The 12,117-nt window shown below is 26.2% G+C and overlaps 5 protein-coding genes across 5 annotated transcripts; 3 read left to right on the forward strand and 2 right to left on the reverse strand.

Annotated features, from left to right (window-relative positions):
* Positions 1–122: 122 nt before the first annotated feature.
* On the forward strand, positions 123–2,381 carry LOC122856004 (amino acid transporter AVT1C). Its single transcript, XM_044157752.1, has 7 exons — positions 123–419; positions 485–605; positions 682–794; positions 871–1,003; positions 1,069–1,313; positions 1,389–1,595; positions 1,662–2,381. Exons 1-7 carry the CDS (start codon positions 275–277, stop codon positions 2,339–2,341), a joined length of 1,644 nt encoding a protein of 547 aa, XP_044013687.1. The 5' UTR covers positions 123–274; the 3' UTR covers positions 2,342–2,381.
* Positions 2,382–4,369: 1,988 nt separating this feature from the next.
* On the forward strand, positions 4,370–6,916 carry LOC122856005 (putative mediator of RNA polymerase II transcription subunit 24). The gene is made up of 2 exons (XM_044157753.1): positions 4,370–4,547; positions 4,626–6,916. The coding sequence occupies exons 1-2, from the start codon at positions 4,458–4,460 to the stop codon at positions 6,549–6,551; spliced, it is 2,016 nt and encodes a 671-aa protein (XP_044013688.1). The 5' UTR covers positions 4,370–4,457; the 3' UTR covers positions 6,552–6,916.
* Positions 6,917–6,997: 81 nt separating this feature from the next.
* LOC122856012 (alpha- and gamma-adaptin-binding protein p34-like) lies at positions 6,998–8,316 on the reverse strand. The gene is made up of 6 exons (XM_044157762.1): positions 8,116–8,316; positions 7,886–8,052; positions 7,703–7,823; positions 7,465–7,629; positions 7,266–7,394; positions 6,998–7,186 (listed from the first exon to the last, which is right to left on the reverse strand). The coding sequence occupies exons 1-6, from the start codon at positions 8,177–8,179 to the stop codon at positions 7,005–7,007; spliced, it is 828 nt and encodes a 275-aa protein (XP_044013697.1). The 5' UTR covers positions 8,180–8,316; the 3' UTR covers positions 6,998–7,004.
* A 72-nt stretch (positions 8,317–8,388) lies between these two features.
* Positions 8,389–10,170, reverse strand: LOC122856008 (26S proteasome regulatory subunit 6B). The gene is made up of 3 exons (XM_044157758.1): positions 9,966–10,170; positions 9,746–9,838; positions 8,389–9,670 (listed from the first exon to the last, which is right to left on the reverse strand). The coding sequence occupies exons 1-3, from the start codon at positions 9,996–9,998 to the stop codon at positions 8,549–8,551; spliced, it is 1,248 nt and encodes a 415-aa protein (XP_044013693.1). The 5' UTR covers positions 9,999–10,170; the 3' UTR covers positions 8,389–8,548.
* Positions 10,171–10,683: 513 nt separating this feature from the next.
* LOC122856009 lies at positions 10,684–12,081 on the forward strand. The gene is made up of 4 exons (XM_044157759.1): positions 10,684–11,065; positions 11,360–11,587; positions 11,660–11,790; positions 11,862–12,081. Exons 1-4 carry the CDS (start codon positions 10,699–10,701, stop codon positions 11,991–11,993), a joined length of 858 nt encoding a protein of 285 aa, XP_044013694.1. The 5' UTR covers positions 10,684–10,698; the 3' UTR covers positions 11,994–12,081.
* The last annotated feature ends 36 nt before the right edge of the window (positions 12,082–12,117 follow it).

Here is a 12,117-nt window from a genome sequence, read left to right on the forward strand (position 1 = left end):
AATATATTGTATTTTGATATGTTTTTCATTTTATTTATTTTAACATGCAACGATGAATCGTGAGGTGGTTGTTGTAGGTCTTCTTTGACTGGAGAGTTGTTGTTTCTGGATGGTGGTGGTGGTGGTGCTATCAAATTACATCCCACAAATATTGAAACCGGTTGGAATCACCATTATGCATTATGCACCATGTATATTCACTTAATCAATTTTACTCTCATTAGTTGATACATACAGCCAACAGCTAAAAGTTTGATTATTAAATTTAATTGTTATGATGAATTCAGAAAGAGATTCACTTATTAATCGTCATGAATCATCACACTCAGGACTTTCTGTACTTTTTGCAACTCTATGTATTATTGATATTTTTGGTGTATTTCCAATAATTGCATTGCCACGTGCAATTGTACAGTGTGGTAAAAATTAATTAATCAATTAAATTAATTAAATACCTATTTATTTATTTATTATTATTATTTAGGTTTACTTGGTATTCCACTTGTTATTGTTGTCGTTTTACTACAAATTTATACAGCAATTTTACTTGGTAAATCATGGACAATTGCCAGCAGTTTGGATCCTCAGATATTCACAAAAAATCGGTTTAACTATTATTTCTTTATTTATTTAATTAAATTAAATTAAAAAATTAGATATAACTTTTTATGTAAATTACAGATATCCACTTGCAGCTGTTACAGAATTTACACTTGGTCCAAAATTTAGAACTTGTGTTACTGTACTTCTTGACTTGACAGTATTTGGCTGTGGAATTCCAAATCTTCTTGTTGGTAAGTTATTTAAATTTCAAAAAAAAAAAAAAAATAATAATTAAATAAATAAAATAAATTATTATTAAATTTTTAGCTTCACAAAATCTTCAATTATTTGGTTTAAAAGTATCAGATAATCAGTTTGATATGTCATTCTGTTATTGGCTACTTGTTGTTGGCATTGGACTTTGTCCCTTGATGTGGCTAGGTAGTCCACGAGACATGAAGTAAGGCATTTATTTATTGTATGTATTTTATTATCATTTATTAATTTTATTTATAAATATTAAAGATCACTGGCAATAACTTCAACAATTGCTGTAATTGCAACTGCTGTACTAGTGTGGTGGTGTATTATATCAGATGATCGTCAACTCAATAGTCTTCCACTTCCAACATCACCTACTTGGGATAAATTTATATCTGGTTATGGCATGCTAGCTTTTCAATTTGATGTTCATCCAACACTGATGACTATTCAAGTTGATATGAAACGACCTAAAAATATTAATAAATCTGTTGTTGCTTCATTTTTATGTTTGTATTATATATATTTATTTAAAATTATTATATTAATTCAACTATTATTTAATGAAAAATATTTAATTACAGTTACTGCATTTATATTTGGTACAACAACAAGTTTAGCTATTTGGAAATATGGTGCTAGTACAACAGCAAATATATTACAAATTGCACCACCAAGTTATGCAAGTAGAGCTGCTATTCTTATATCAGCATTACAGTTGATATTTTCTAGTGTTATTGGACATTCAGCATTATTTTTACATCTTGAAGATGAACTTCATGTTCAAAGAAGTAAATATTATAGTATATTAATACAACAAAAATTTAATAATATAATATTTCTATTTAATAATTTAGATTTTGGATGGAAACGTTGTGCAATGCGTTCAGCAATAGTTTTACTTGGTGTTATTGTTGGTGAATCAGTGCCTCGATTTGACATTGTTATGGCACTCATTGGTGGTACATTAACTGGTCCACTTGTATTTGTTCTTCCACCAATAATGTATGCCAAAGCTAAAGCACTCAAAGAAAAAGCTAAAAAAATTAAAATACATCACGATATACAATCAGCTACTGAGTGTCATTCATCAGAAGATAATGTTATTGATGAAAAGGCACATTCACAATCAATTCATTATCGTTTTAATGATAAAAATCCAGACAATCATAAATGTGTTTATTATGCCAACAACAATAACAACAACAAGGATCATGAACAAGATGACTTGGCTGGTCCATCAAATTTTAGAAAAAAATTAAAGATTGATAATATTGGTCTTGTTGAGACACCACCACCACCACAAGATTCAAATAAATTATCAACATATAAATCAGTCCAATCAAGACCAATTGCAATTGCTGAAAAAGATACAAGTAATATTGATTTAATTGTTGATTGGTTTGGTTATTTTGTTGTATTTCTTGGCATACTGATAACTCTTTCATCAACATATATTAATATTAAAAATACCATTCGTTTTGTTAGATTTACACCACCATGTATTGTAAATGCTTCAATTGCAGCACATTTTTAATATTTAAATAATTATAAACATCATCGAAATACATATAATGTACTTGTATAATTTATTCATCATTTTTTAATTACAAATAAATAATAAATATAATCAGCAATAAATAAATATATAATATTATTAATTTAAATTCAAAGCACCTTTTTTTTTATTTTTTCTTTATTTTCATTTATTTATTTATTTTTATTTTATATATAGAAAAATTATGTGAAAAAAATAATTTTACCACGGAGAAATTTTTCCGAAATCAACGACGAGAAGAAAATTTTTCCACTCATTTCTCCGCATGGCTCAATTCGGGAGAAATTCGGAGTAATCGCGGAGAAATTCGGAGTAATCACGGAGAAATTTGGAGTAATCACGGAGAAATTCGGACAAATTCGGAGAAATATTATCAGCAGGATCAACAAGATCAAAATGATCAAGACCATATTTTAAAAATAAATCAAATATAATTATATATCGGGCCCGACTTAATATCGACATAACATGTTGATCAACCTAAAAATTTTTCCCTATGCTTATACATGTTATCTCGATAGTAAGTCGGGCCCGACGTCGATTCGACGGAGCATCTCTACCAGGGAATACCCAATGCCATTATTTTCTCTTCATAAGAATCATTATCATTTTTTAATATCATCCAAAATATTTCAATATGTTTTTCGGCTAATTCAGCATCTAATAATAAACATAGACCAACAGCATTTATTATTGCAGCTTGCACCTGTATGTTTTTATCATCATGATGAATACTTGTTGATAAAACCCTATAAAATAGATTTTGAATAACTGGTGTTATTTTTGTTATTGTTGATCTTAACATTGAGTATATTATGTTGAGACATTTTGAGAAAGGTTTCTTGACTTTTTGGTCACTACATTTTAAATGAATTTCATCAAGTCGTATAATATCATCAATGATATTTGTTAACGCATCAACTCTTTCTGACACATTCGATTGAACTTTTTCATATACTTCAACAATTAATTCAATTAATTTCATTTCTGGTATTTTACTCATGAGTATATCATATCAAGTAATAGCTTTAAATTATTTTTTTCATCTTTATTAGATAAATTATAAAGCTTTCCCTTGGAGAAATATTTCTCCAACTGGGTTGTCATTTCAAATAACTGACATAATTATTAATACATGTTGTATAGCTTGTTCTGTTATTTCATGATAATTTTTTGTTGATGGATGATTAACAATATTTTCACGATATTGACGAATATAATCACAAAAAAATAGAATCATTCGAAGAATAAAAAAAATACATATTTTCCTTCGAATAAATTTTTTTTTATGATTATTAGTTAACGAGTCAAAGATTAAAAACAAAATTTTTTTATTCTTCGAATGATTCTATTTTTTTTTTTTCGGAGAAAATTCGAAAGAAAATTTTGATACTTTTCTCCATTCATTTCTCCGCATGAGTCAATTTGGGAAAAATTCGGAGAAACCGCGGAGAAATTCGGAAAAATTCGGAGAAATATTTTTATGTATGCATATATGCTTCAAATTCAAGTGCATTTTCAATTGATTCTTCTTTTTGTACATATGACAAAGGTATTTGTATGCAATTTTCATATGACTCGTAAAATTCATCAAAATCATACTGTAATTAAAACCAAATAAAATTAATTATAGTTGTTTATTTATTTATTTAGGTATACCTAAATAAATTAACTTACATTGTTGTAAGCTTGTGCTAATGTTGAAATACATGTATCATGTGCTGTACGATCATCACGTGCTTTTGTAAATGTTTCACACATTAAATCAAATATTGTTTTTTTCAGTAGCGTTATTATTTCAACTTTATTTAAAATAATCGACCATATTTTTTACAGTGATACCAATATATGTTGGCGGGAAATTTGTGACGTTGCCTTAGATATTTGTTTATTCTCACGAGCTATAATTTTCATTAGGCTGGCTACCTGTTTAAAAAAAAAAACAGCCGGCACACCATTTGTGTGTGTCAGTGACCAGTGTGTGTGTCAAATAGACATCTGTAGACATCAATAGACATTAGACAAAGTTGTTATAAATTATAATCAATTATAATAAAAATATTGTTAAGAGTTTATAAAAGATAAACTAAATAAAATGACTGAAAGTAAATCATTGTATAAAAATATATTTCTTTTGAATCAACTAGTTCCACCAAACAATGATTTTAAAAAATGTTTTAAAGAGGTAAATAAAAAAATAATAAACAATAGTACTAAAATTATTATTTTTTAATGTAATACTTACTTGTATTTTTTTTTAAAGGGAATGTTTGACAAGCCAAATACAAGTGGATTTATAAATGTATCTTATTATCTATTAAATATTTATGATGAAGAAAGATTCAAGAAATTTGTTGAATGGCCAATTCTTGAAAAAAAATTAGAAGGAAAATATAGAAATGAAGTACGTGATTTTATAACAATAATATCAAATGAAAATCCAGATATTCCATTTCCAACAATTTTAACATCACATTTATTTCATGCTGGTGGAAATAAATTTACAAATATAATGCATAAATTATCACAAGCAGTATTAAAATCATATTTAAAACGACAATTGCCAAATGAAATAATATTGGATTGTCCAAGACCAGGTCCAAGTGAAGAATTATCTAAAAAAATGTTGAACAATATTATTGCTGATAAATCACAAAAAATTATAAAATCACATCAACGTTTTCAGGAAATTGAAAATAAAGCTAAAGCAGTATCACAAGAGCTAGCTGAATCAATTGAAAAAAATCAAACAGAAACATTTGAATTAAAACAAGAGTTGGCTAAAATAATTTTAGATGCAACTGTACATCCAGATATGAAAAAACGTATGATTGATCCAAATGACACTGAAGTTATTGATTTATGGAAAGACAATGTACGTGCAAGTTTAAAATATTTAAATAAACAAATGAAAAAACTTAAAATTAAAAGTGACACAAGTGAGAGAGTTGCAACAATGGCCAACAGTATATTATCAAATGATGTTAATTGTCTAGATGGTAATAATTTAGCACACATTGAAGTTGATAAATTTTTAGAAATACAAAATCTTAAACCAGAGCTACAAGTTGCTCTTCATCATCTTTATGATGAAAATCATAATAATAAACTTAATTTGACAAATTTTATAATTGTATTTAATTGTATACTTGAAATAATTGAAGCAAATATATTAAAATATGGTTATCCTGATTTTACTGATTGTAATATGCAAATTGATGCAAGTGTCAGTGATTTAATATCAATGGGTAAACTTGTTGAAAATTTAGAAACATTAATGGCCAGTTTAACTGTTGAATTACAAAATGAAGAGACAAACAACAACAACAATAACAATAACAACAACAACAACAACAATAATATTCCAATGAGAATTGAAAATCTGACAATGCAATTATCACAAGATGTATTTGATTCAGTTATTTTAAAATCATCACCAACAATACAATTTCATACAAATGGATATGATGCTGAAAAAAATGAAGCATTAAAACGTCTAGAGTTGACACCAGTTGAGGGTGTTCATAAATCACTTTTTTCACGTTATAAAAATGATGATAATCAAAATACTCCAAAAGCAACAAAATCACGTATCAAAATGCCTATTTCAAGAATTAATTTTGATGATAAAATATCACCAGTTAAAAAATTTGTAGCACCTCCACCACCACTACCACCACCACAATCATCATCATCATCATCAAATACATCTGTAAATACTAAAACAGCAAAATTTTCAAGACTGTTTGCTGGTAATACAAGAACAAATTTTGCAAATTGTAATATTTCATCATCGAGTTCATGGAAAATGAATACACTTGGTGATGCTTCATTTGGTATGAGTATGCGTGATTTTTCAACACCAGGTATTTCAACACCAGAAAGACCATCAATGTCAACAATTATCCATAACATTGATAAACCAGCATTTAATTCGACTGAAATAATATCTGCTGAGCTTACGACAATCAATGAAAATACTGAAATTTATAAAAATCCATCTGGTGTTGTAACGAGAAGAAAAAATCATAATAAATTTGATGATAATGATGATGATGCTAATAATAATGATGATGAAAAAAAACATAAACGTCGTTCAATCAGTGATCTTGTTGAACGTTATAAAAAAATACGTGAAACATCAGGTTTACCAATGGAAAATAATCATGACATTTCGGATGATATTTAGCACATTTTTTAATTAACATATAAATCAAATGGTTCTATTAAAAATATTGCCAATGTCTTTTTGTTACTTTACTACTTGCTAGATATTATATGAAATGAAATTAATAATAATAAATCGACGTACCTATTGCCAATATTTTTATGTAAATAAAATAACAATTAAACAAGTGTCAAGAATATTAATATTACCTCATTAATTTTTGTTTTTTTTTCCTAAAAATTATCTCTAATTTATCATTAATTACCACTAATATTATATTTATTAGTATTTTTTTTTTTTTTTGTAAATAAATAAAATAAAAGACAATTACTGTATTATTATTTTTTATATTAATTTTGAATAAAAAAAAAATTTTTCATCAAATACTATTGTTTATTCTATATTATTCTATTTTAAATTTAATTTTACAAAGTATCATTATCATTATTAATATTAATATTATTTAAATTAAATTTATTCATCCATATCTTCAAGTTCTGATGGATCACCACCAATTGATCTCCAAAAAGCAGTCACTAATTGTTCAGCAGCTGCACGACGATTACTTGACGTGAGTGTTGTTGCATGTTGTTTCATTGCCATTAATTGACCAAATAATTCACCAAAATCAGCATTTTCATCACCCATTATACCATCTTATGCAAATTTATCAAATATTGTATTTTATCATCATTTTAACAATTAACAATTCATAATAGTAATAATAACAATTACCTAGTACACTGTTCATGAGCATGTGTTGACTTGGATCCCCTGTTGGAATTAATCTTATGTTTTCCAATTGATCCTCAACTTGGCTAACATCCGGTTCATTTGATGTTGATATTCTGCCATGAGGAATACCTGTTGGTGTCAAATAAAAATACAACACATTATCATTATTGGAAATGTAAATAAATAATAATAATAATACCTTTGAGTGATCTGTTTGGCCAGGTATGGGTATGCAATACTTCGATAATTCTTTCAAGACCATATTTTTCACCTTCAATAATATCATCATCATTATCATTATCTGATGATTCTGATGCTTCCATATCGACTAATTCAAAATTATTCACATGACACCATTCTGATACTAAAAAAATTAATTTTAATTTAATTTAACAAATAATAATTGATATAATTATTGACTATATTATTATAATTACCTTCATCTCGTTTAGTTGAATCTGGAAATTTATCACAAGCAAGAAGAAAAACATCAGCTTCAGTAAGTGTTTTTATAAATGGTAAATAATTATCCAATGATATTGTTTGTGATTCATCAATCTGTAATAATTAAATTTATAATTATTATTTTGATTATAACAAATGAAATAAAATAGACTTACTGTTGGATCATAATGGAGCAAAACAGCTTCAATGTTGTCAATTGATATTTCAGGTGTTATATTATCAGTTACACACAGCATTACTTTGGCATTGTAATATTTATTTATAATATCCCAAGTGTAAAATTTAACATTATTACTTTCAGCAACAAATTTTGAATCTAAATCTGTAAATTTTAATTTAATAAGTAAATAAATATTAACCTAGAATCAAATGATTATTTATTTACCTTTGGCTATTTTTGTTATTTTTTCAATATTTGAGCTTAAAACAAGCACACGTGGAAGATCCATTATAAATTAAAGCTTAATTAATATCAGACACAAAATTTTATATCTAAATAAAAATATAAACAAAATAGATGTGTATTTATGTTTTTGTTCCGAAATGTCAATTTGACTGACACACACACAACACATACATGCAAATATTGTCAAATTGTGTTGGTGCGTAGAATATACATAAAAAAAAAAAAAAACAGGGCAAATAAATAAAATAATCCTTTTTTTATTATTTTTAAATTTTATTATTATGATTATTATAGTAGTATTTGCCTGACAATAATTTTGTAGACTTGATTAAATACAAGTTAATTTTTTAATTGATGATGATAATAAAAGAAGAAGATAATGTGATAATAAAAATGAATTGTAGCAAATTATTTATTTATAAAATTCATGCTCAGATTCATCTTTTTTAATATTATTTTTGTATCCTTTTTCAAAGTCCTTGGCAAGTACAATATAACGATTTTCACGTACAGCATGCATACCAGCTTCTTGACAAATGGCATTAATATCAGCACCAGATATTCTGTCTGGACGTGCAACATAATCTTCAAGATCAACTTCTTCACTTAAATTCATTTTAGTTGTTATTGTTGAAAATATAAGACGTTTTTGACGACGATCTGGTAATGGAAATTCAATTTTTCTATCAAGACGACCAGGACGTAATAATGCTGGATCAAGTGTATCAGCACGATTTGTTGCCATGATAACTTTGACATTTGTTGTTTGATCAAAACCATCCATTTGATTTAATAATTCTAATAATATACGTTGTACTTCACGATCAGCACCAGTTTGTGCATCAAAACGTTTTGTTGCAATAGCATCAATTTCATCAACAAATATTATTGCTGGTGAATTTTCTTTAGCAAGACGAAATACATCACGTACCATTCTTGGTCCTTCACCAAGATATTTTTGTACAAATTCAGAACCAACAACACGTATAAATGCTGCTGTTGTATGACGAGCAACAGCTTTAGCCAACATTGTTTTACCACAACCAGGTGGTCCATACATAAGTACACCTCTTGGTGGATCAATACCAATTTGTTTGTAAAGCTCAAAATGAGTTAATGGTAATTCAACAGCTTCACGTATTTCTTGTTTTTGCATATCCATACCTCCAATATCAGAATATTGAATATCTGGTTTTTCATCAGCTTGTAACATTGATATACTTGAATCAGCCTCTGGTGGTAATACATCAACAAGTGCATTACTATGTTTATGGAGTGCAACACTTGCTGATGGTTTTAATAATTCACGATCAATTGTTGATAATATTCTAACATAATAATTTGAGCCAGTTGTTGAACCAACAATACCAGTATTTTGATCAACTGCCTCTAAAAATTGACCAATAACAAGTGGTACACTTTGAATTCTTTTAACTTCCTCCTGAGCATGTAAATATTCTTTTTTTAAATTACGTTGTTCATCTTTAATATATTCTTCTTGTACTTTTAAAAATTCAAGTTGTCGTTGAAGTTTCTATGAATATATGAAAAACGTCAATTAATAATAATAATAATAATAATAATCATCATCATCAAATAATTTATTTACCTTGTATCTTGTGTACAAATCTTCAATATCAAGCTCATCACCAGCAGCTGAATGATACCCAACAAATGGCTTTGGTTCAATTTCAAGCACATCCTGAAATTACATATATGACATTAATAAATATAGTTATGATGAACACAATCAATCAATCAATCAATCCATCAATTACATTGGTGGCTCTATATTGGCAATTTATTTAAATATTATTGATATAACTCACTTTATCAGGTAAAATAACACTCATTTCTTCCATATTTATTATAAACAATAATAGTTAATAATAAATATTTATGAATATTGTATTGTTGGTTATAGTATGGTATGTGAATGACTCGGAATAAAAATTAAAAAGATCAAAAGCGAATATCATTCAGTATGTGACAGCAACAATATGGCTGCGCTATATACACATACCATGGTCCATGACACATACATACACGAGTGCGAGAGTAAATAAAAATTGTCGGTTAAACAGTTTACATATGATGATTATTATTATTATTTTTATAGAAAAAAAAAAACAAAAAATATTTTTATAATAAAAAATACACTATATAAACAAATGGTTATTATTTATTCATCTATTATTATTATATTTAATTTATCAAACTGTATCAAACAATATAAATATTTGGTTTTTTTTTTTTTCATCATTTAACATACTCTATAAAAATATTAAATTAATATTTATAAAAATCTAATTGTTTTAATTATAAATCTTTTTTACAGAATCCAGATATTATTTATCAACATGACATGATGATAGACAATGACAATAAAATTATAATGTGTAATTGTATTGTTACATCGCAATAATCATCAACCATCTAAATAAATAATAAAATAAATAAATATGAATTCAGGGAATCCCAGTGATTCAAATTTCAATTGATGATGATAATAATGATACAATGAAAGACAGTGTCTAGTTGCAACTTGCAATATAAATTATAATGGATAAACAATTGGAAACAAGATATCGTTGCATAAACCGATACAATAATTTACGTGATAATTTTTTAAAAATAGCTAGTCTACATGTTACTGATGATAAACTTAATGAATTAAAATTATTTTATGATAAAATAATAAATTCAAAACGTGAAACAGATAGAATAAATGATGTCATTGGACTTTTAAAAATTCTCGAACGACGTGCTGTTCTTAGTTTCAAATCAATTGAGCCAATTAAATATATTTCTGATGAATTTATAAAAGATCCTTGTCTCAATCAACAAATACAAAATTATTTGCAAGATCTTTCAATCAATGAGACTGCTAATGCCTTTGTTGATTTTAATATATACAAGTCTCAATCTGGTAAGAATTTTAATATTAATATTAATAATAATAATAATTTAACATTATCCAATGATGATGAAAAATTATTATTAAATGAAACAACAATTAATGATAATACAAATAATAATTTTCATAAAAATAAATCTAGTATTATTGATGTATCTTCATCATCATCATCATCATTATGTGATTTAAAAAATCTACGTCATTATTATCATGAAAATAAATTATTAATAATATTTATTATATCAATATTGGCATTATCAATATTTTCATTAGTCACAATTGATTCTATTTCTAATAAATTATCAGTACTGGAACCAACAGCATCAGCAACAACAGCAACATCAACATCAAGTAACTTGACAAATAAAACACATAATACTTTTCTTTTTCCTTCTCATCCAACAACAACTACAACAACAACAACCACAACAACAATAATACCAAAAGTCATGCAAAGTATTGCACCTTATTACGTGAAAAATCAAAATGATTTTGATAGTCAAAGTGGTCAATCAATTGATTTACAAAACAAAGGTATTAATTATTAGCTCACATTATTTATTTAATATTTTTGTTAATAATAATAATTATTATTATTTTATATAGTATTTGAAATATTAAGTGAAAATCTTGGAAGATATTGGACTGAAGTTGCAAGATTTTTGGACATCAAAGAAGGTGAAATTGATAGAATTCATCAAAATAAAAATTTTGGATTTAAAGAAAAATCAATAGAGGTAGATAAATTAATAATTAATCATTAAGTATATGTATAAAGCTACAAACTAAATTAATTATTTATTGCAAGGTTTTTAAATTATTCAAATCAAGACGTGGAGCATATAATAATTGGCAACAAATATTAATACGTGCATTGAATGATGCACGAAGAAAAGATCTCGTTTACCTAGTTGAGGAATTAATTATGAATGAAAAATAACTTGTTAATTTTTGTAACAATATATAATTGTTGTTGTTTTTATTTGTGGAATAAAAAAAAAAGAAAAAAAAAAAACCAAAAGAACAAAGTAATACAAAGTTATTGATTATTATTATTTTCTCGA

Source organism: Aphidius gifuensis, linkage group LG4 (assembly GCF_014905175.1).
Source record: "Aphidius gifuensis isolate YNYX2018 linkage group LG4, ASM1490517v1, whole genome shotgun sequence".
Lineage (NCBI taxonomy): Eukaryota > Metazoa > Arthropoda > Insecta > Hymenoptera > Braconidae > Aphidius > Aphidius gifuensis.